Source organism: Myotis nattereri (genome assembly GCF_964212035.1).
Source record: "Myotis nattereri genome assembly, chromosome: 12".
Classification (NCBI taxonomy): domain Eukaryota; kingdom Metazoa; phylum Chordata; class Mammalia; order Chiroptera; family Vespertilionidae; genus Myotis; species Myotis nattereri.
In genome coordinates, this window is record NC_138087.1 from 52,040,084 (window position 1) to 52,064,538 (window position 24,455).

Here is a 24,455-nt window from a genome sequence, read left to right on the forward strand (position 1 = left end):
ACTACTAAAAGCTAATTGATCTTACAAAGGGATCCAGTTAGGTCTTCTTTTCAACATCAATACAGCATCACTTCTTAACATTTGTCCAAGATGATCAGCATGGTTTTAAGTTGCTTCTGCCGCACTGAAGTGTAACTTTCTTAGACCTGAAGATACGGACTTCTTTTAAATGCCTAGCCAGGGAATCTTTTATTTTCTCTTTTCCAAACTCTAGCTTCATCTCCACCTTAACAGTATTTTCCCAACTTTCCCCTCACTGAAGATCATTGTTGGCCTTACACATACTAGTGCACATGCAAACATGGAAGCTAAAGAGTGTTGGTTTTGTTTTCTACACCATTGACTCTATCCATCGTCTTGCTCAGAAGTGAACTTAAGTTTGGGTTATGGTTTTTGTTTCCCACTTCTAAATCTTAGTTCATTTAGAAATCTGACCTTCTTAGAGCTTGCACATTTCATTGGCCTTTCAAGGACCCATTATAAATTGCTTAATGACTATGAGAAATTTTTATTTAAGAAATACTTAGGTTGTGCTCCAATTAGGGAATTTACCTACCTGCCTGAAGTTATGGTCTAAGGCAACCGCTTATGCAAAGCACTTGGCCCCAAGGAGACTGGGAGAATTCCCCTGAAGCGTAGATAGCCTACATGAGGACTGTCATATACCTTAGCTTTAAAAGTGAATGTAGGATGCCCTAACCGGTTTGGTTCAGTGGATAGAGCATCTGCCTGCGGACTGAAGGGTCCCAGGTTCGATTCCGGTCAAGGGCATGTACCTTGGTTGCGGACACATCCCCAGTAGGGGGTGTGCAGGAGGCAGCTGATCGATGTTTCTCTCTCATCGATGTTTCTAACTCTCTATCCCTCTCCCTTCCTCTCTGTAAAAAAAAAATCAATAAAAATATATATTTTTTAAAAAAAGTGAATGTAGGAGATCAAATACACTGATTGTCCCCTTGACAAGCTTCCAAGGCAGATGAGCAGCTCCCAGGGACCAGTTGGGGCCCAGCACAGAGCTGGAGCCTAGTGAATGTTTGAGAGAAATAAATGCATATGGACTGCCCTGGGCCAAGATGTTCTTGAAGCAAATGATGAGACATCTTGTGTGATATTTTTAAGTCCTGGAATAACTGCTTTTCCATGTCCAGAAAGGTCAGTGGAAACAATTTAAATAGATAGGTAGTCCACTTTTAAATTAAGGTGACTCATAAGGTGATTGAGTCAAGCATATTAATTCTCACATGTTACTGAGTGCAATGTTGGACTCTTGGGACTGAATAGTGGTGTTAATTTTCAGAAAGAATCCTGTATACAGGTGTGATGTAAACAGTTTTCCAAAAGCTAATATATTGGGTGATGATCTCTATGAAGTGGCTCAAAGTTCAAACTTTAAGAGTCAAAGTTGTCATCAGTGTGGAGAGGGGTGTCGAGACCCTCAGCCCCCAAAACTATTCATGAGGAAGTGGGAGCCTGCGAGCAGAATGGGGGCCAGCACCCATTCCTACCCTCGACGCCTTCCTCCCTCGCCTGCCAGAAAGTTATGTTTCCACCAGACAAAGCTCCTGAAGCCCCCTGTGCGCGATCACTCCAAATCTCCCTGAATTCAGGTTACACGTTTTCTTAGGAAGCGATGCCCCATGAAAAGGTCGTTGGGTTTGCAATCCCAACTTCAAGAGGTATCACTTTCATACCTCATACACGCAGATTACTTCTCACTTCTTGAGGGTTTGACCTATGACCTGATTGGAGACATCTGTTCCTCAGAAGTCTCATTTCCTGGGAGAAGTGGCGTCATCCATGTACTTGGTCTCCTGGATGCGGTATTTACAGCCTTCCCCTGCCTCTGACAGGAGCCTCACGTCTGCTCGGTCTGATCACAGGGGTGAGGTCAGCCCGCATGGCAGGCTTCCAGGGAGCTCTGCTTCCACTGAGGGAACACTCAGACTTCCCGGGAGCTCTGGTTTCTCTCTCACTTATCATCTTTCAGTTTTATCTGCGTGGCTCTCTCTTCAGGTAACTCCAGCAGTGAATTTCCCTGCCAGCCTTGCCTGGCCTGGCCTGAAGTGACCCCCCTCGGTCCTCTGACTGTTTTCTCCCCTCCTTAGACTTCCTCTGTGAGGTGAGTCCCCACCTGGTTCCTAGCCAAGGTGACAGATCTGTAGACATCATGGGTAAGGGCTGGCCAAGAGCACAGTGAAAAGGATTCCTCTCGGCTGGGCAGACAGCCAGACAACCACTAGCTGCCTTCGCTGAGACCCGGGCCTGCGACTCTTGCAACCACAGGGAAGGAAAACCCGGAAGAAGCTGCTACACCCCCTGTTGGATTCAGTCTCCAGAGCCAGGCAGGCCCTTGTACAGCATCTCCGATGAGCATCAGTCATAGGGCTGCCCTAAAAGCCACACTGCGCCAAGCACATTTGCATTTCTTTCAAGTCACTCAAGTCCAAACTCTTCACCAACACAGACCTGACTTCTTTGGAGCTAATTCTTTCCATGACAAAGCATGACAGAGGGTCCCATACCTGCCCATGAAAACACACAGGCAAACAGCATTTCCACCGAAGCTGAGAGGGAAGACATGAAAATACTAGTACCTCTGTATGCAGGGCCTGTCATGCTCCAGGACTGGGCAGAGGACGGACGTATCAGGGAGGATTGCCCACAGATCCTATAAGCTCCCTCTCATCTGTACAACTCAACGTAGTATTTGCACAGTCCCAGCCTGCGCCCATCAGCCTGCCCCACTGTTCCTTTCTCTTTACCTTTGGCTTCCATCGGAGCCTCTTGAACGAATCTTTCTTTTTGGGGGCCATGGAATAAGGAACTTCACCTCAGCTCCTTGTCTGTCTTCTCTTTCGCCATGAAGTTACATGAACCTCCTGCTCCCTTTTTCAACATTTTTCCCCTGAGAGCAGCTTGCTGAGTTGAATACAGATCATGCCTTATGGCCCAGTTAACTTTAGCCAGTAGCTGAAAGGGGATTACATGACAAAGTCAGGATGATCAAATAATGGGAGTGGCCCAAGGGACAGCCCGCTGAAGTCGGAATGATCAAGCACCGGACTGAGCCCCCTGAGACACAGCTGGGCAGCCGGACGGCCCCCCTGCAGTTCAAACATGGACTTGGGGAAGGAAGCCTCGATCTCCAGTCACCTGATGTTGTTACCACTGATTAAATGGGAGGGCTGAGCCCTGTGTGACACCCTTTCTCTATTAGGTCATTTTATTCTCACTGGGGTCATCCTGATTCCGACAGGGCGCTTGTATATTTCGGAGAAAATATTTGGAGTATTGTTGTTTGTTTTATAGTCTGGTCCATTGGAGGTCCCGTGTAGATGGTATCAGATGACACTTTTCTAAGGCTTGTTTTCATCTTTCCTTTCTCTTCAGCTTAAAAAAAAAAAAAGCAAACAACCCTGACTGGTTTGGCTCAGTGGATAGAGCATCGGCCTGCGGACTAAAGGGTCCCAGGTTCGATTCCGGTCAAGGGCATGTACCTTGGTTGTGGGCACATCCCCAGTAGAAGGTGTGCAGGAGGCAGCTGATCTATGTTTCTCTCTCATCGATGTTTCTAACTCTCTATCCCTCTCCCTTCCTCTCTGTAAAAAATAAATAAATAAATAAATAAATAAAATATATTTTTTTAAAAAGCAAACAGCTATCAAGCACCAAACCTAGCCTGTGCTCTGGCCCTGGCCCCGAGTTAGGTTGTCTCAGGCCTCTTCTAGAGCGGGACCCCCCCCCCCTTTCTGTGCACACCCCCTTCATGTAGCATTCGCTGCTCTGATAAGGCAAGGTCTAATGAATTCCTGCCGGTTGTAAAGTCCCAAAGTCACAGACCACATCTGAATCGGGCAGGATTAGGCATGGCAGCGAGTGACAGAAACCAAAGGAGCTGCACCCAGAACACGATGGCAGCGTTATCGCCGGGCTTGTGTCAGTCAGGGGCCTGGGAGGCCAGTCGCGCCTTGCTCAGGGCTCCACAGGGTCAGGCCCCTGCCCATCACCTCCTCACTCTTCTCCAGGGCGGGTCGCATGGTCCAAGGTGGCAGCGAGGGCTCAGCAACACCTGTAGATCCACCAGCAAGTACCACTGCTCTGCCTCGGAGCTCCCGCTCTCCACACCTGCTCTGCCTGCTCTCACTGCTTCTTTAAATAACCAAATACACTTGATTCTGGAAGAAAAAACGTCAGAATGCCCTGCTGGGCTCAATGGTACCAGGCTTCTGGCAGGACTGCGACCATCGAGCATTTTCCTGTCTCCTCGACTCAGCCCTCGACCAGGAGGCAGAAGGCAGAGGCCAGGGGTGGCCTCCCCCCCCACCCAAGGCCTGACTTAGTTGTCCCCACCCTTCTAACGGGCCACCATCCGAAAAGGGTCTGCACCCCGTGGGCACCTGCACCCCCAGCCCTGAGCTCAGCCCACCCAGGCCTGAGGGAGCATACTGTGACTGGTGTCCTGCATTAGGAATAACCTCCAAACACAGCTCTGTGCTGAGAATGGAAAGGAATCAGTGCGTCGAGAGTCCCAGCTCTCAGAGGCCAGCCATTTAATGGGAGAGAGGACCAAAGCGAACTTTCCTAAGAAAACTGGGTTTCAAAATGCCCCGTGCCAAAAAAAAAAAAAAAAAAATGGGGAGAATAGTCCCAAACCCCTTGAAACACTGAATGCTCTACCCCATCTTGGAGAGAGCAGGGTCTGCTGAGTCCTGCATACAGAGGCCTGTTGTGACTCCGTTTACCCTGTTTCCTCCAAACTTCTTGGCCGTGAAACCCCTTTCTCTCAGTAGCATGTCTTTAACGGACGTGCCCCTCCAGATGGGTCTCAGACGGCCCCTGCTACGGTCTCATCGAGACAGGTGGACTGAACAAAGGTGCTCACTGCTGTCCTGATTTCTTATTTCTGAGTCCTCACCGGCTCTGCTTTGCTAAGCCCTTCATTGTCATGAGGCTGCTCCAGCCACCCAGTCCTCTGTGTCTTTGGTTCTTTGACCCCCTGGCTGCAGCACTTGTGCAGAAATTCAGACCCTCGTACGCTCTTGCCTTGGGCCCCGGGTTTTGCCCTGCTCGGCTCGGCAGCCTTCTGTGTGTGGTCCTGACCTCCGGGGAGGGTGCTGTCCCCAAGGTGTGCGCCTCTGGGGCTGGCCCTCCTCCACCAGGTGTGTTCCTCAAGCCTCCCTGCCCGCCCTTGGGCAGCGCTTCCATCCAGCATCTCACTCCTGAGTCGCATGTGTTGCCCGGTTCCCAGGGTGACCTGCTGCTGTTTATCCCTCCGCAAACTCTGCCTCTCCCTGTGGGCGCCCTGGCAACCTGCTGCTTTCCTCCTTGGGTTCTCTAGACCTTGCCACCTTGACTGAGCCCTGGTAGCCATTCAAATAATTGTTGGAGTGTTTAAAAATATAATAATAATAATAATAATAATAATAATAATAAATCACAACTTTGGCATTTTTGTCAAAAGCGGTTCGCCTTCCTGTCACGCATAGCTTCTCAGAGGCCAGGAAGAGAGCAGTTCCTAATGTGGGCTGCACCGGGGGACACTCCGAGGGAACTGAGCTCCCAGTTCCCCGAGGGGGTCAGCCTTCTTCATTGGTGGGTTAGGATGGAAGGGGAGGTTTCCATGAACCAGGACGAAGCACTTGGTCTTCACCTGGGTCCCCTAAGGTGGTGTCACTGTGGGACTGTGACTGGCATTCGGAGCAGTCAGAATACAGATTAGGTAGCGGTATGCGTGCTGGGTCCTGTTGGACGGGTTGGTTTATGTGTTTCCCTGGTCGGGGAGGGGAGCCAGGGGGGAGGTGAAAGGTAAACTGGAGATGAGCACAGCTCAGCCAGAATTCTGTTAAGACATTTCAGTGAGTCTTTGGGGTTTGGTGGTGATGGTTTTGGTCTTGGCACAGAGGTCCCTCCCAGCGGATGCAGCACTTTTGAAAGATGGGGGACTGCTGCCAAGATGAGAAGTGAAGAACCTGAAAGGTGAGCCCTCACACGCTGATGTAACGAGAGGGCTCGCTTGTGAGCCTGGGGGGAACCTGTGTTCAAGATGGTCAGGGCGCTCCCACTCCTTTCCACGCTCTTCCCTTAGGTCGGCCGGTGGCATTGGTCAGCTACTGGCCGCCCACCCTCTGCAGGGAAGCCTTCCTCCACACCACTTCCTGGGTCCTCCGTTAAACCCACCACCCCAAATATTTCAGTGGCTGTTCCTCCTGTCCATTGCTGTGTAACACACCACCCCCAAACCTGGTAGCTTCAAACATCTCTCATGCTCTGTGGCTGCCTGGGTGTTCTCACCTAGGGTGTCCCGTGTGGTTGCACGAAGATGCTGGCTGGGACCGGGGCCATCTGAAGACTTGCTAGGCCAGACATCCGTGATGGTCAGTCGCCTGGTGGGGCTTTTAAAGCTGCTTGCAGCTCAGCAGGAGCTGTTGACGGAAGCATGTCCATGCGGCCTCTCCACATAGCTTAGACTTCTCCCAGCACGGTGGCGGGGCTCCAAGAGGGAGCTCCCAAGAATGTGTGTTCTGAGAACTCCAGACAGAACCCCCAGCGCTTCTGCCACATTCTCTATTGGTCAAGCAAGGCTCAGGTTCCAGGGGAGCAGGCTGAGGTCATCCTGCAGGGGAGCATGGGAGATGAAAGATACGGCCAAGGCCATCTTTGCAAACTGCTGTCAGACTCACCTCCCCGCCTGCGATCACTTCAGCAGCCAAAGTCACCAGGTCCTTTGGGGACCCAAGGGGAGAAATCGAATAGGCCTCCATCTAAAATGAAAATAGCTTTTTTATTCCTGATTGGGGGGTGGGGGTGGGGGGAAGGAGGAGGGGGTGGAGCTAGAGACTTAACACATAGATTTCCAAGTTGTTGGGTAGAAAGGCCAAGAAGAAATTGGTGCTGCTTTTCAGCCTCTGAAATACGACCCTTTGTGCTTCTTTGAGAAGCAGGAAGCAGAGACCGCTTGCTACGCTTGTTAATTTTCATCCTTTATAAGGACCTGATGTGCTTAGAGAACCCAGTGTACACTCACATGCAGGGCCTCACTCCATGCTGTCATCACCCTTGCATGAAGGGGGAAACTGAGGCTCAGAAGTCCCCGCTTTCCCACGTTACTGACAGAGTTGGGGCTGGCCTTGCTTCGTTCTGGGCGGGGCCCTGTTTGTGGAGCTGCTCTTCATCTGCCCCCACCACTCCCTCTTCTCTCAGAAATGCTAGGCAGGCTCTTCTGTGCTCCCTGCCCTGGCTCACCCATGCCTCCTCTCAGAACTCATCCCTCCACACACACCTTCGTCCCCCAGGTCACATCCCGCCTTCAAGACACAGCCTGGGTCTCCTGACCTCCCTACGTCTTTTTTATGGCCCTTCCAACATTCTGGTGTTACATGCTGTCTCTCCCATTAGTCTATAAACTCTTCAGGGTCTTTCCGCTGCCATAAATGTGAATTATTACCCAATGTTAACTCATCCTTGAAAAATCATTTCTGTCCCCTCTCCTCTTATTTAAGACCTGTAAGTCCAGTTTTCTACCGGGATCCAAGCTGCTGCCACTCTGTCAACACAGCTCTTCAGGAAAAATAGTTGGCTCATAAGCCAGCACTATAATTGTGCCAGGGGGTTGATATGTGAATTCAAAAGTAAAAGTTATTTTGTGTTAATTAGAAACCTTATTGCAAAGACTTGGAAGGAGGGTAGAGTTGAAACTTTTCAGCTGTTTTGATTTAAGCCAGATCTGTTTCTAGCATTAATGTAGGGAATTCGCAATAACACAGAGTTCCCATAAATAATTTTTAACTGTCTTATGTACTGGGTAGATGCATGCTTTAAATTCTCCCAAAAATTATAAGCTGTTTTAGTATGGTTTTTTTCAATCTGCACTTACTGGGTGGGAGCTTGTTCTAATGTGGTGTCTGGATCAAAGTCCGCAGTGAAAATGTGAGAGCCCAGGTTAGGCACCAGCCCACAGGCAGAAAAAATAGTTGCTCCCAAACAACTTGCTCTTCCTGCATTCTGAAAGCAACATCTTTGACTTTGCTTGTCCACCCCATCTTTCCCAAAGTGAGAGCAAAACTCCCACAAAGAAATGAATTGGAAAATAAAACCTGAAGGGATAAAACAGAGTTCAACCAGTGTTTGTTGTTGTTGTTTTAAAAATATATTTTATTGATTTCAGAGAGGAAGGGAGAGGGAGAGAGAGAGAGAGAAACATCAATGATGAGAGAGAATCATTGATCGGCTGCCTCCTTCACACCCCCCACCAGGGATCGAGCCCGCAACCCTTGCCTGAAATCGAACCTGGGACCCTTCTATCCACAGGCTGATGCTCTATCCACTGAGCCAAATCAGCTAGGGCCGACAGGTTCATTTTTAATGCACTATGAAATACATAAGACCTCCAAAAGCACAGATGCTTCACCAATTGCTTGCCATCTGACCTTGAGACTCTCCTGTGGTTCTTTCTAATTGTTCATGTCGTGCTTCCTAAGCACACACGCAAATGTGGTTTACCCTTCCTTGCAGAGCACCGACAAGGATATTCAAGCCATGGCTTCGTTCATTCAAGCACTTGATGAATTTTTGGTGGCGAGAAGGCTACATTGCCCAAGCGTTTTAACCACAAGCCTCTTCTCCTAGCCTTCCCCCCAGAAGGCTCTTTCCTAGAATGTGGTCCTGCTACTCAGAGGGGGGTGGCTTATATCTCAAACAAAATGGACCCAAGCCTAGCATAGCAGCCTGGCTCAATGAATAGAGCTTTGGAGCAAATACACTTGCATGTGGAGTCATTTCTGAATTTTGCAAACTTACTTGCTGAATGATTTAGAGAAATTTTTAAAACATCTCTCTGAAGCCTGGCTTTCTCATTGACCGAAGAAATGAGGATGGTGTGAATCTCATAGAGTTAAAGGGGGGAAACAGTCAACAACGGATCATTTGGCGATGAAAACATACTCAGATAGTCTTTAAATTTAGGCTTGTATTTAAATTATTTGTGGTTTGCCTGCAGATTTTTTTTTTGTTTGGCATGTTAGTTTTGTTTTTTTAAAGCAAGGTGATTCAAACCACAGGCTGCCTCAAGTCATTACAGCCCCTGAGACAAGTCTCAGTGCCTGTAGGTGCCTGTAGCCTGTGGGCGGCATTACAACTCACCACCACCACCACCACCTGCACCCCCACCCCCACGACCACCCCCACCACCACCACCACCACCACCCCCACCCCCACCCCGCCCCCAAGCACAGATGTTTGTGGTTTGGAGGTGCTGCCCTGGGAAGTACACCCTGCCTCCTCTTGCCCTGGGGTCCCTTGAGAGCCCTCTGTGGGGACATGATACCGTTTCTGTGAGGAGTGGGGCTGAGTTCCTGCTTTTCTCCATAAACCCCATCTCTGCAGCCCACCCCTTTTCCCTCAATAGACAGAAAGCCCTGTCCTTCACTCCCCAGAGAAATTAGAAAATGGTTGTAATAAAGTCGTAACAGATTCCCCTGGCTCTTTAAGGTTGGGAGTTTATAGACAGTCGGCGCTAGGTGTGATTTATTCTTCAACTTCTCTGCTCTCCTGCTGCAGGGGGAGAGAGGGCATTAATAACCTGTCATGCAAAAAATTTGATACTGCCATAAAAATAATCCTTCACTATGTGTTTTTTCTTCTCTGGCCTCCTGCTGCTCAAGGAAATGAATAACATTTTTAAGTATCCATTCTTTAGCATCAAAATATTACCAGTTATTTGATTTTCTCTCCCCTTTTTGTCTTCATGTGAGGGGAAGGAAACTAGCTGAAAATAACTGTGATCATGCTCTGCATAGCAGTTCTCCAGCTGGTGCCAAGCAATGTACAGGTCCTGTGATGGGAGACCGACCCTGCCTTGGGTGCTAGGGAAGAAGTGAGGGTCGTTACAGGAAGCATCTTTCTGTTGTTTCACCTACATTCAGGGTAGCCTACTTACCTCTCAAGATCGCACCCACTTATGTCTTCACCTTTTATTGTGTGTCAAGTTATTTTATAACTAGCGGCCCAGTGCACAAATTCGTGCATAGGGGCCAGCCGGCAGGGGGAAGGGACCGCAGGAGGTTGGCTATGGGAGCTCACTGATCACCAGGGGGCAGCTCCTGCATTGAGCATCTGCCCCCTAATGGTCAGCGTGCATCATAGCGACCGGTCGTAATGGTCACTTAGGCTTTTATATATATAGATATTCCTTTATATATGCATAGGAGGCTCTCGTTATTTGCTGTGGCACTGGATGGATAGGATGCTTTCCTCTGTAAGAAATGGAAAACACAAATCACTGGCTTTAGCAGTAAAGAGAATTTATTGGCCTATGTTGCTGAAATTTCCAAAGGCAGATGGCTTCAGGCTAGGGTTGATCTAGCCACTCCTGGTGTTACCACACACCTAGTCTTGTTGCTTCTACTGGCTCTGTCTCTGCAATGTGATTAGCTTTAAACCAAGAGTGACTCCTCATATGGTTCCGAGGTGTCTGCCAGCAGCTTTGAGGGATCAGAAAGTCTCAGAAAAAGTCCCTGTCTAAACATTCTCTGGAAGGTCTTTACTTAGGTCCTGGGCCTATCACTGGAGCCAGGAGAACATTGTGCACTGATTGGCCAAGCTCAGGTCACATGATCTGTATCTGTAGTTGTGGATGGAGGCAGCTTCCCAGAACCACAACAATCCCTAGATAAAGGTATTGGAAAAGGAAGAGGAGGGTGGTGATGCTGGAGAAGCAGCCAACAGATGTCTAGTCCATAGGGCTTATCAATTCCCAAAGTGTGAAAAAAACATATAGCTTATTTTTGTTCTGGGTGTTTCAGTTGATAACTGTTGGTGCTAGAAATATGTCATCAGAGTCAGAGCTCTATATATTTTCCTACCAATTCCCTGGTCTCCATCTCTTCCTACACACACAAGGAAAAGAGCTTGTTGGGAGTGAGGTCTGATCCAGGAGCTCCTTCCTGTGGTCCCTGAATCCGAAATGGGAGGGGAGGAGGCCAGCACAGAAGTGGAGGCATCATTACCGATTCAACAAAGCATAATTCAGGAAAATAACTTCTATCCCTCGTTCACAGAGAAACTGGCTTCATAAAACTGAAATAGAATAAGGACTAGCCCTACTTACTGCGTTAATTGCTCACAATTTGGACTTTTCTACTCACAACTCCATCGCTCCCCCCCCCACCCCCCCCCCCCCCCACCCCGCCACACATACACCCTTGGCACACCCTTGGCACACCCTTGCTCAAATCTTGTATTTTAATGAACAAAAAGAATGTGTGAATGACCCGTGTCCTTCTTCCGCCCCTCTCTTCAGCGGGCAGTTTGCCGTGGTGAAGAAATGCCGCGAGAAGAGCACGGGTCTGCAGTATGCCGCCAAGTTCATCAAGAAAAGGAGGACGAAGTCCAGCCGGCGGGGCGTGAGCCGCGAGGACATCGAGCGCGAGGTCGGCATCCTGAAGGAGATACAGCACCCCAACGTGATCACCCTGCACGAGGTGTACGAGAACAAGACGGACGTCGTCCTGATTCTGGAGCTGTGAGTGCCCTCTGCGGGCTGGGGCGGGCTGGGGCGGGCTGGGGCGGGCTGGGGCGGGCTGGGGCGGGCTGGGAGGCGGGGCGCAGGCCTGAAGGTGGGCCGTGCCCAGCCTGCTCAAGAATGGACTCTGCTTTGCCACGTCCGAGAAGTTCCTAGGGTGTGTTGCCTGCCCCGAGGCCTAGCTGCAGTTACCTGGAGTAATTCTGAAGACCATTCACGTTTTCCCGCCTGATTCGCGAGTGTTCCCCAATCGTAGGGTTCTTTGCTAATTATGAGGTTACCTGTTTTCTGAGTCTTATGTTCAGCTTTTAAGTATACTATGTCCTTCTCTGCTTCTTTCTTCATTCTCTTTCCCCCTTTCTTCTACTCTGTCTCCCTCCTCCCTCTGTCTTACACACACACCCATTTTCAGCTGCTGGAACTGGCAGCACTCATTATATGAAAGGGTAAAATGGAACCAGAATCACTCAGAGGTGATTACGAAACTTGTTTTTAAAGCAGTTTGCTTGGTGTCTGAGGCCCACCCTGCCCACGGGATGTGGATCGTAGTGCGCTGCTCTGGGACTGGCGCCCGTCCCTGGCTGCTATCTGAGTGCCCAGTCCCCGCAGCACAGGCGGGGGAGGGGAGAGGACACTGTCCCGGAGCACTGGCTGGGAATGTCTCTGGGCTCCTCGGAGAGAGGAGAGACTTGAGTGCGCTTAGGGCGGAGGAATGGGTGATGCAAAGGGACACTGGTGACAACCAGACCTGGAGTTCTGAGTGCTGACGGGCCCCCTCATTTCCTGGGAGCCTCTAGAGTGCACATTCCCTCCTGCCAGCCCGCAGCTCCCCTTGTCTGCAGATCCCTTAGGGCTGCCAGGAAGAGACCAGAGGAGATGGAAGTGAGGAGGGTAACGGAGGGTCCAGCCCACCCCCGAGCACCACACTGCGGGAACGCTGGGCTTTGTCATCACAGCAGCCTGGGACAGCCACAGCTTCTTGTCTCATCACGGGGGTTTGGCCACATTGCTCTGTGGGTCTGAGCCACCACCTTCTTAACTGTAAACTGGGGTTAATAATACTTACCTCAAAAGGGTCTTGAGCGGAAACCGGTTTGGCTCAGTGGATAGAGTGTCGGCTTGCGGACTGAAAGGTCCCAGGTTCGATTCCGGTCAGGGGCATGTACCTGGGTTGCGGGCACATCCCCAGTGGGAGATGTGCAGGAGGCAGCTGATCGATGTTTCTCTCTCATTGATGTTTCTAACTTTCTATCTCTCTCCCTTCCTCTATGTAAAAAATCAATAAAATATATTTAAAAAAAAAAGGGGGGTCTTGAGATACGCATTTAAAAATGCCCAGCACAGTGTCTGGCTCATACATATTTCCTCTCTTCATTCCTTTAAACCAAGAGGTTTGAGCCTCTGCACTGGTGACATTTGGGGCTGGGTAATTACTTTTTCAGGGGGCCATGCTGTACACTGTAGGATGCTTAGCAGCATCTCTGGTTCCTACCTACCAGATGCTGGTAGCATTGCCCTCTCCTGCTGTGACAGCCAAAACGTCTCCAGGCATTGCCCTATGCCCCTTGAGGGCAAAATAGTCTCCCTTCCCCAATCACTGCTTTAAAGGCAGAGCAGGACTTGAAGAGCACCAAGGATTAAGGGGCCCGTTCAAGGTATAGCATTGAAAAGAGAGGAGTCACAGTTTAATCCACGCTGTGGCTTTCTGTGGCCGCTGGGGAACCAGACAGAACCGATAGCAACATCAGGGTAAATCCTTTACCATCGCTAAGCCTAACTTTCCTCCCTTACAGCGGTTGTAAGAGACCATGGGTACAAAGTTCCCGGGAAGGAAACGTTACAGATCACAGCTCTTTTGCCTTTTCAGAGAATTACCAGGTTGTGCCCAGTGACTGAGTGTCACTTACCCTCTTGACATACCAAACTGCACCCAGGAGGCCTGTGAGTTCCTGCCCTCCTCATGCCATCTGCGGGTGTTCGGTATGGATTCAGCCTCTGTTGACTGGCCCCATTTCAGAGACATTTTGTATTGGGCGCATTTATCCTGAGTGTAAATTGGGTGACATTGTAAATTATCATACAGTAAACCTGATATTGGAGGAGGGTGGTACAAATCCATGGAACTTAACATGTGGATTCCTGTAACCACCACCCAAATCAGGATTCAGAACAGTCCCATCACCCCCTAACTTCCTTCTACTAATCCCTTTGTGGTCACACCCACCCTCCACCTCCATCCCCACCCCCAGGCAATCAGTGAGCTGTTCTCCATCCATTTGTCTTTTGGAAAATGTCATGTAAGTCTATTTATATAGTATACTAGAGGCCCGACGCACGAAATTCGTTCAAGAGTAAGTCTTCCTTCCCCCCGGTTGCCGGCACAGGCTCTGGCACCCGGGACCCAGGCTTCCCTCGGGGCTCCAGCTTTGTCAGGAAGGACGTCCAGTCTAATTAGCATATTACACTTTCATTAAATAGATAGTCTTTTGAGACCGGCTCTTTCACTCAGCAGAATGCTTTTGAGGTTTGCGCACGAGTTCCTCACTGAGTAGTATTCCACTGCATGATGTTTATCCACTCACCCCCTGAAGGACGTTTGTGTTGTTTCTAGTGTTCGGCAATCATTAATAGAGCTGCTCTCAACATTCACATACAGACGTGTGTGTGAACCTAAGTTTTCATTGCCTGGAGGTAAACACCTATGAGTGGGATTGCTGGGTCACGTGGTAAGTGTGGGTATAACTTTAAAAGACACGGCCAAACTGCTTTCTAAAGTGGCTGCACCATTGTCAGGCCCTCCAGTAAAGGATGAGAGTTTCCGTTGCTGCACCCGCACTCAATGTGATCAGAATCTGTTTTTCATTGTAACCGTTCTGGTGGGTACATAGTGGCTCACAACATTGCATAGTTCATTGTGTGGTGACCTTGAATAAAAGTTGCGCCAACTCACCAAGAGCAACTATGGGAAAGGGCTGGAGGGGCCTTAGGACACAGTCCCTAACCCACAGGAAGATTCTGTGCTCTCTTGAGGGTGGTTATGCTTATCTCAAAGGTGTATTAACCTAGATGCATAAAAACAATGGACAGGGCTTGCTTAAGGCAAAGATAAACCTTTTACTAAAGAAGTTACTAGTATATGCCTGGGGCATGACTACCCACAAGGACCTGGCCAATTAGGAATTTATTATCACATCACCTGTGATGTTACATTCCATAGAACCCCACAGTTCTAAATTCTAACAGCTTTAAAGGAAGATTTAGTCATCGGTGACATATTCCATCTCCTTTCTTTCTAAGGAATGCTGAGGTACAGTGATGGTTAAGGAGAGAATAAAGTTTGAGAATTTGTCGGAAGATAGCCCTGTGATGTTAGAGTGGCCGTGTATCTCTCCCTTCTGGCTCAGTGATCTCTGAGTAGCTGTATTTCTCTGATGTATTGCTTTGGGATGGGCGCCGTGGCAAGGGTAGCTTTCTGGGGCTGACTAATGAAGCTTGTTGCCTCGTTGAAAACTTGGGCCCATCTCCACTGTGATGTGGGAGTTCCCCCCTCTGAGCCCCAGACCCATTCTCGCCTCTGAGGTAAAGAGACCCCAGACCACCGCTCCGCTCACCTTTTCATGAACTTGCTACCAGTGTCTTGGGTGAGGTACGGAAATGGTATCTTTTCTTTTTTCTAACTATTTGTTGTCTGGGTTACAGGCGCAGTTGTCAAATCTAGTCCAGGATCTGCCCTTTAAAATATGTGTAAGCCTGAAAGTAGTTTTAAAGTCTGTGGAAGAAGCAAGATGGGATAAACACAGTCAGAGACAGCCCCAAAGGGCTAGCAATTCTGTGGGAAGGGCAAAATATGCACTTAACATGCCGTTAACATGCCGGAATGATTTTCTAAATGTACAGCACGATGTGAAGTCATGGTCCTCAAACTTTAGCATGCACCAGAATCACTTTGAAAGGCTTGTTAAAATATATGCTATTGATCACCTGCATGTCCAGAGTTTCTGATTCAGTGGGTCTAGGGTGGAGCCCAAGAATTTGCATTTTAAACAAATTTCCAGCTGATGTTCGTCTTACACACACACACACACACACACACACAGCTACGTTGAAGTTCTGAAGTTCTAATCCCCTTTACCTCAAAAAATGTGGCCTTATTTGGAAATAGGGTCATTGTATATGTAATTTGTTAAGATGTTGTGGCAGAATGCATGGGAGAACGATCAGCCAGCACTCTGAGGGAGGAAAGTTTAACCTTTATTTCGCAAATCTGCTGGTCCAGGAGAATTCTGATCCGAAGCCTCAACTGAACTCCTGGGGAGACTCTGACCTATATATCTCCTCCTGTGGCGGCCCCTGAGGGTCCCCCCAAGTCAGCTGTGGCAGGGCCCTGGGGTTAGGCTCTGTAGCTCCGCCCAAGTCAGAGTGGGGAAGTAAGACTACAGTTTTAACCAGATACTGAACTAGGTTGCAAGCCCCCGCCCCTTCCCGCCCCCCATTTTCCTTTTCAAGATGGGTCACACTGGAGTAAGGTGGGCCCCTAATCCCATATGACTGCTGTCCTTGTAAGAAGAAGGCCGTGTGAAGACAGAAACAAAGGGAGAGTGCCGTTCGGAGATGGAGGATTGGAGTGGTACTTCCTCCGAGCTCTTAGGAGGAACTAAGACTGCCACCCTTTGATTTTGGGCTTCTGGCCTCTAGGGCTATGAGACAATAAATTCCTGTGGTTTTAAGCCACCCCGTGTGGAGTACTGTGTTACAGCAGCCCTCACAAACTAATGCAGAAGCACTAGTTAAATCGAAAACTCTGTAAGCTAGTTAAAAATAAAGCGCGGAATCACGGTAGTCACGTCAGGCAACTGAGAAATGATGTGGAGTGTGATTCGTGCTCCCTGCAGGCCCGGGCAGAGGAGCACTGCAGAGGGGCGGGTGCGTCTGGGTCTGACCTGAGGCAGGAGTGGGCATCACCCCATCTCAGCCTGCTCCAGGATGGCCGCCATAGCTTTGAATCACCCATCTGAAAGGCCACCCTGTTAACACTGAAAGTAAAAATCCTAGAATGGTCACCTAAGTATTGGCATAGTGCATTGTTTCAAAGAAATCAAGCCAGTTTTAGGTCTCCACCTCTAAATTTTCCCCTGCTTTGTTCTGCTTGGAATTTAAAGGCGATTCTTAACCCTTTTTAGCTACCTTGCATGTGCTATTGTGTTCTCTCTCTCCTCTCTCTCTCTCTCTCTCTCTCTCTCTCTCTCTCTCTCTCTCTTCAGGAAACTCAATTTAATTGGTGACGTATGCTGTGGTTGTAGCCAAGGGCATGGAATGAAAAATGCATTCTGTTATTTTTTTTAACTTAAATTTTAAAAAAAGCACCACATAAAATTGACCATCTTACCCATCTTTAAGGCACAGGCAGTAGTGTCAGGTGTAGGCACCTTGTTGTGCAGCAGACCTCCAGAACTTCTTCAACTCGCAGAGCTGAAACTCTACGCCTCGGGAACAACTCCCCTTTTTAGCTCTCTTTTTGACTTTGGCTGAGTTAATAATTTGTGGAATTTGGTTTGCTCATGGCAAACAGCTGCCGAGTTGTATCGAAACATTTGTGCAATATTACACCACTTTATGCACGATCATTAAGTTGGCTCACTCTCTCCTACCCAAACCGAGATGCAAACTAGTAGGGCTATGAATGTGAATGTTTCTCATTCTCTATCAGCACAGTGGATGTATGCAGATGAGTTCATGCTGCACCGTCAGCAAGTCCAGAATTGCAAGAACCTTTCGGGAAGTAAATACAAGGATTGAAGCGATGGTTTAAAAGTGACAGAGCTGTACTAAGCTGAAGACAGTCACAGGGACCTACATGATCCTAGTAAATGAGGTGATTCCAATGCCTGAAGCCTTTCTACCCCCATCTCCACCCTTCTCTCTGCCTCTCCTAGTCCTCACAAGGCACAATAGCGCGCTCAGATGTCTTAAATGGTTGGGGTTTTTTGCTGCTACATTTGTTCTCTCTTCCCTGACCTCGAGCCAGCTCTTTTGACTTTTTGAACTTTTGTTTTTATTCACAAAGGTAATTTCAAGAACTGTTCTGAGTTACACTTTTGGCATCTGGCTCCTCAGATGTCTGCGGTTAGGCAAGAACAGAGATCTGAAAGCACATTTGGCAGCAGTCTCAACCTTTCACAACAGAATTAAATCACATAAAGTAGGTGAATTTCCATCCAGGCATTCTCTCGCGAAACAAAGCCCTGTACGTACGGCGTCTTCCCCCACACTCTGAACTTCTTGCCAGTTCAGTTGTAAAGTGTTTCCTTCGTGTTTATTGAATGGGCATTTTTGGTCTTAGAAAAATCGGGACAATGCAAATCCTGAAAGCAGACTACATGTGGTATCTGAGCTCATGGATCTGTAGTTTTTATTATGTAGTCATAACTTAATATCTAGCTTGATGTTCTCTGCTGTATCCATAGGTTATAAATAGAAGGTATTTTTGCTTATTTCCAAGAAAGCTCTATGATCGTTAAGGTTTGGTAAACTGGGTAACATTACCGCCTGCCAGCCAGCCTGAGGGACTTCCACAGCTCAGTCACGGTATTCTTAGACCCTCGTCTGGACGCCGCAGACTCTACCTATGACTCGAAATCCCTGAGACCTGCTCACACTTCCTCTTGGAAATTCACAGCCATGTCATGGATCGTATTACTCTTCCTGTCTTGGCCAACCACCCCCCTAACCATTGACTTGAGAGGCTGTCCTAGGAGGAACTCTGTGGAATTGTGGCTCCAACTGACCCTTCGGACATTCTGACTTCCCCTCTTGTTCTGTGCCCTCTCCTTGCTGGCCCCTCTTTCCTCTCTGTGTGGGGGAGGCTGTCCCAGTCACAGGCTGCCTGCCCCACTCAGCTACCTCTGCACACCCAGATCCCAGGAGTAGAAAGGGGAGCTGCACTTCATTTGATTCTTCGGGTCAGCACGGTGGGGCCCCTCCCTTGCATTATCTCATTTATTCCTGGTTTCAGAAGGCTGAGCCCTTCCTCTCCCGATATAAGGGTGGGGACCCTAATTCTCAGACAGTAGCTTCTTGGGGAGGGAACTTTTTTTGTTTGAGTCCTTAAATTCTGCTGAGCCTGTATGGGACGTAGCCTACAAGGCCCATTGTCCATCTTTTCTAAGCTGTCGCCTTTCCCGGGAACAGGAGGAGTGAGTTAAATAAAAAAGACCACCTTGGAGCAGAGAGGGTGTTCCCAGCCTGCCCCACTCGCTCCCCTCCTCATCTAGGGCTGCCAGTCACCTTGACCTCTCCCACCGAGGGCAGTGCTTCTCGTGCTCCTGCGGCCGTGAGCTGCCTTTGGCCGCCTCCATGTCCAGGCTGTGGCTCCGTAGCTTTTGAAAGCCAACCTGGACTTGGAGGCGCTTCCCAAGTCTCTCTCCAGGGCTGCTGCTTCGGCAGCCATGTTGTTCTTGCCCCTCATTTCTTAGCATTTCCATGGTGCTGGGAAGGGGCAGAGAATGTGCTCATGTTCCTGTGGGAATGAAGGCCAGGATGGCTTTGTGAGGGCTCTCATTACAGCTGTACATGCATATCTGCCCCCTCAATGTGTTTCTTTGAGGGCAAGACTGTCCTGCTTCGGCACCCACAGCACCTACATTGTACTTGGCCCAATAAATGTACGGACAGTCCAAACAGAGCAAGAAGCACAAGACAGTGTGATGCAAGTACCTCATGTGGCTGGAGAGCCAGTAAGTTGACCACTAATGGAGGTGTTCTTTGTGAGATGCTGATCTACCTGCTTGGGCCTTAGGCAACAACTCTTGACTAAGTGTCCTAGAGGGTAAGGAATGAAACCTTGAACATTGGAATAAGGAAACAAGTGACAGGGCAGCACCCTAGGACTATTTTTTTTTAATATATTGATTTTTTACAGAGAGGATAGAAGAGGGACAGAGAGCCAGAAACATCGATGAGAGAGAAACATCAATCAGCCGCCTCCTGCACACCCCCCACTGGGGATGTGCCCGCAACCAAAGCACATGCCCCGACCGGAATCAAACCTGGGACCCCTCAGTCCACAGGCCGACGCTCTATCCACTGAGCCAAACCGGCCAGGGCACCCTAGGACTATTGATAGCCAGAAGCTCCAACCACCCTTAGACCTGTAGGGTAGGAAGGGAGTGGCTTGGGGAACCTGGAAAGGATAATTTCAGAGAGAGAGAGAGAGAGAGAGAGAGAGAGAGAGAGAGAGAGAGAACAGAACCACCTGACATGAGCTGAGCCCTCCGTAGGGGAACTCAGCCAACTCATGGCAACTTGACAGTGAGGAGGTGGAGTTGGCCTCAGTCGCCTTCCTTATTGGTGCTACCTGTTGGCCAGACCAAACTAGAAGCCTGGGAAGCTTGACAGAGAAAGCTTTTTATTCCGCCTCTGTGCGCAGCTTCCCTGGACCCAGAACTGACGGAGAAGCATAGGACATGGATCTGGAGAGGTAAATAGAAAATACCTCTAGTGTCCGGTCCTCTCGACACTTCAACCCAGATGCTGTAGCTCAGGCGTTACAGTCCAAACTTACTGGTGCCCCACATGAACTCTTTCCAGGACTGAAGAATACACAATTTGTCACTGGATGGGCAGGATCCGTTGGATCTCATGCCCTTTTTTCTCAAAGACCGTGTGCCCATCACAGATTCTTAGAGGGGAAGTACATTTTTTCGAAGCATCCCCCTTTTGTGTTCCTAATTTTTCACTTTTTTAAAAGTGTTACTGGAATGAGGAAGTGGAGACATGGCCCAAGGCTAGAAGTCTTGGTTCTTTTGCAGGTGGTAGCTCTCTGTTGCCAGGCCAACTTGCCCGGCAGGAGAGTTGTGTTCATTCTGCCTCGCCTACCCTTTGGGTGCTGTGTCCCCCTCTGAAGGGTTGGGAGTTGTTGTCTCTGAGCTCCTTGGCATCCATGTGTCTACTGGACACTATGGGAAGAATTTCCATAGAAATAGGAAGCAACCTATACCTGCCCCCTTCTTTTCCTTGACTCCCATTCCCTCTTCGGATCACTTTAATCTGCCTTTTAACCTGCTTGCCACTGAAAGGATTCCTGCCAAAGCTTCCTAATTTGCAAAATTCCTTAATATATATGCAGCTCATAATACTCCATTATCACCTCCCAATATATTGATATTCCCTAAAGCTATATCTCTAGGTCTTTCTCTGGAACCCCACAATTACTTCTCCAGTTGCCTATTCAACATCTCTACCAAATGGATCTCCCCCAGGTACCTCAAGCTTACTGTGTCCTAAACGGAATTTATAATCTCCCCTCCCTGCCCACTCTCTCCTCTCCTTCTCTAGCTTGGTTTATGACGTCACCATCTTCCAGTTTTCCCGGACTGGAAGCCATGGCACCATCCTTGCCTTTCCTTCTCCCCTGACTCTCTGCCGTGCCACACAGCCCGTCTTTCCTTAAGTCCCGTGGGTTCTGTCCGCGTCTCTTTCTTTATTACCGTTCTCATGTTTTCTCTCCTGTCCAGCTCACCCTCAGATTTATTACAAAACAGCTACATATCTTGCTTAAGAATCTTTGCTGAATAATTATATGAAAAGATTCTCATTATCACTCATCATTAGGTATCTCTTCAAATCAAAACCACAATGAGATCAGCTCATGTCCACTAGGATGGCCATAATTAAAAAGACAGGTGATATTAAGTGTTGGTGGGGCTTTGGGAGAAACTGGAACATTTCTCCATAACATTACCGGAGACTAGAGGTATTTTCTATTTACAGCAATGGAACTACTGTAATGTAGTGTAATATAAAATGGATCAGCTGCTTTAGAAAACAGCATGGCCATTCCCGAAAATATCCAGTGTAGAGTTACCATATGACTCAGCATTTCCACTCCTCAGACTATACCCAAGAGAAATAGAAATATATGTCCACACAAAAACTTACACATGAAGTTTATAGCAGCATTTTTCACAATAGCCAAAAAGTAGGAGCAACCCAATGTCCGTCAGCTGATGAATGGATCAGCAACATGTTGTGTAGTGATCCAACAGACTATTATTTGGCAGCAAAAAAGAATGAGGCATTAACATACACTTCAACATGGATGAACCTTGAAGACATGATGCTAAGTGAAAGAAGCCAGTCTCAAAAGACCACATATTATATGAAATGTCCAGAATAGGCAAATCCATAGAGGCAGAAAGTAGATTAGTGGTCCTAGGGCAGGCTAGGTAGTGGTGGTGAAGAATGGGGAGTGGCTACTAATAGGCACAAGGTTTCCTTTGGGGATGATGAAGATATTCTAACATTAGATTGTGGTGATAGTTGTACAACTCTGTGAGTACACTAAAAACCATTGAATTGGATGTATACTTTATTTATTTTTAAAAAAATATATATTTTATTGATTTTCTACAGAGAGGAAGGGAGAGGGATAGAGAGCTAGAAACATCAATGAGAGAGAAACATCGATCAGCTGCCTCCTGCACACCCCCTACTGGGGATGTGCCCACAACCAAGGTATATGCCCTTGACCGGAATCGAACCTGGGACCCTTCAGTCCGCAGGCCGACGCTCTATCCATCGAGCCAAACCAGCTAGGGCTGGATATATACTTTAAAAGAATCAATTATATGGTATGTGAGTTATATCATAATAAAGCTTTAGAAAACATCTCTGGCCCTTCTGCCTACAGAATGAGGCCCATGAGCCATAATAGAATAGCGTAGGATCTTTGTACCAATTCCAGCTCTTTCCTTATATCCAACCACTTCTCCTCCACCCCTTTCATCTCTGCCCTTCATGGTCAACCCACAGAGAATCATCTTTACCAGATTATGCCATTTCTTAGGCACCCCCAACCCACTGTTTATGCTGCACCCTCTGCCTGGCATGCCATACTTTGTCTACCTAGAGAATTGCTACTCATCTGTCACAGCCCAGCTCACATGGGTTTAGTTCCTTCTGTGTGTTTTCATCGCCTTATAGAAGTGTGCTCATTATAGCATTTACCACACTATATTTTAAATGTTTGTATATCTTCCTCCTGTAATGGACCGAGCTATCCAGGGCATTTCACTTATTTCTCTTTCTATCTCGAGCATCCAGAAGAGGGCATGAATGCTAGCACACAGTCAGCCGTCAGTGCCCCATAAAAGTGGTTGAAGTTGAATTCAGTCAGGGAGACCAGTGAGAGGTCCCAATGAGCAGCAGTGAGGGGCTTTTCAGAGTGAGGACAGTGGAGATGTGAAGAGGAAACAAGCCAAAAGTCTGCATCGTCGGTGACCTGCTGAAAGTAGCCTCCCTCCCGAGAACGGAGCAGTTTGTCGTCTTAGCTAATGTCCACTTTGGGCCTGAAAGGGGTGAGACGTGAGACCAAATGTCTAAGTTGGGCTCATGGGTGGGCAGAGGGTAGGATAGGAGAAGAGTTGATGGCATTCCAAGGGACAGGAGTTGAGAACCTACAATATGCCTGACATTAAGAGGCTAGATAACAATCAGAGGCCAGCGGCTAAAATTAAAGCTGCTGATTATCATTGGCATCTAGTATGATAATGTCCATCACATGGCAGCTACTCAGTAAACATTTATGCAAAGGAAAGAAAGCAGGTGAGCTCTTCAGACACTCAAAGTCACCTTTGCCCATTAGAGCAGCGGTTCTCAACCTCTGGGTCGCAACCCCTTTGGCGGTCGAACGACCCCTTCACAGGGGTCGCCTAAGACCATCCTGCATGTCAGATATTTACATTACGATTCATAACAGGAGCAACATTACAGTTATGAAGTCGCAACGAAATAATTTTATGGCTGGGTCACAACATGAGGAACTGTATTTAAAGGGCCCGAAGGTTGAGAACCACTGCCTTAGAGTCTCCTACATAGAGCCAACCCTGCTCAAGCCCTGGTATGGCCCCAGGCTGACTGTGCTACTGAAAAAGAGACCCATTCTCTTCTCATCTCCATCTTAGAGGCCTCTGGTGGGGGTGACTCTCCACTCCTGGCCTCCTCTTCCAACACAGCAGGGTTTCAGGTAGACTTCTTTCTTTTCCCTTCCCTGAGGTGGCCAGTAGGAAGTACTCGGCTCCATGCCCCTTCCCTGCCTGACTCCCCATCTTCTGCCAGTGGCCAGCGTGATCTCTGAGCCTCACCACCTGATGAGTGAATGTCAGCTCGCTCACCTTTTCCATCTCTTCCTCCTCCAGCCTTCCTTTCTTCTCAAGCTCATCCCAAACTGAAGGGCAGGACCACTCTGCCCTGTGCCTCTGTAAGTTGCAGGCTTCTACATCCCAGGGGTGGCCAAAGAACGGGCAACACCGTCCCTCAGTCTGGCTGGGGCTTCTATCTGATGGGCCAGGGGTCTTTCATCCAGGATTTCCAGGTTCTTAACAACAACCAGCAGCCTTTATCTCAGCCCTTTGAGCTCAGGGAGAACAAACCCGGTCAGCAGTGGGAGGGGCGGGCCCCCGTGCTTCCCCAGATAATAGCCTTCCCTTGTTTTCACCCAGACCAGACGATAGACTTTGGAAAAACCTGCATCTTTGCTCTCCCCGCTTGGTTCACTTCCCACGGCCTTTATTCTAGCGCCAGTTATAATGACCAGGCCGCAGAGCTGTCTGGCTGCCCAGCTTTTCCGTGCGCCCCACTTTGGATCGGCCTCGTTATTCCTGTGGGTCCCCAAAGCTTGAACGGAAGCCATGGAAGTAGAGAGGCTTGGCGTTGGCTGTGGTCGGTCCGGCTGTTAGGTTTCTTATTTCCCTCTACCTGAGGACCTAAGAGTTCAGGAACTCTGCCTGGGCCGATTGGGGGTGGGACTCCAGTCTGTCTCTCAGCCCCTTCTCTGTCTCTAACAAATTTTCTCATCCTGTTGGTCACGTCATGCTTAGTGAGTACCATACGTGATCATTTGTTCGGAGCACTGGAGTGAACGGATGAGGTTATTTGTGCC

General features: G+C 48.6%; 1 protein-coding gene across 1 annotated transcript in view; it reads left to right on the forward strand.

Annotated features, from left to right (window-relative positions):
- The window catches only part of DAPK1 (death associated protein kinase 1), a 157,293-nt gene that overhangs the window by 72,506 nt on the left and 60,332 nt on the right, over nt 1-24,455 (forward strand). Inside the window, exon 3 of the mRNA XM_081103646.1 lies at nt 11,297-11,518. Coding sequence (XP_080959772.1) covers nt 11,297-11,518 — 222 coding nt within the window. The remainder of the gene's footprint in view (nt 1-11,296; nt 11,519-24,455) is intronic.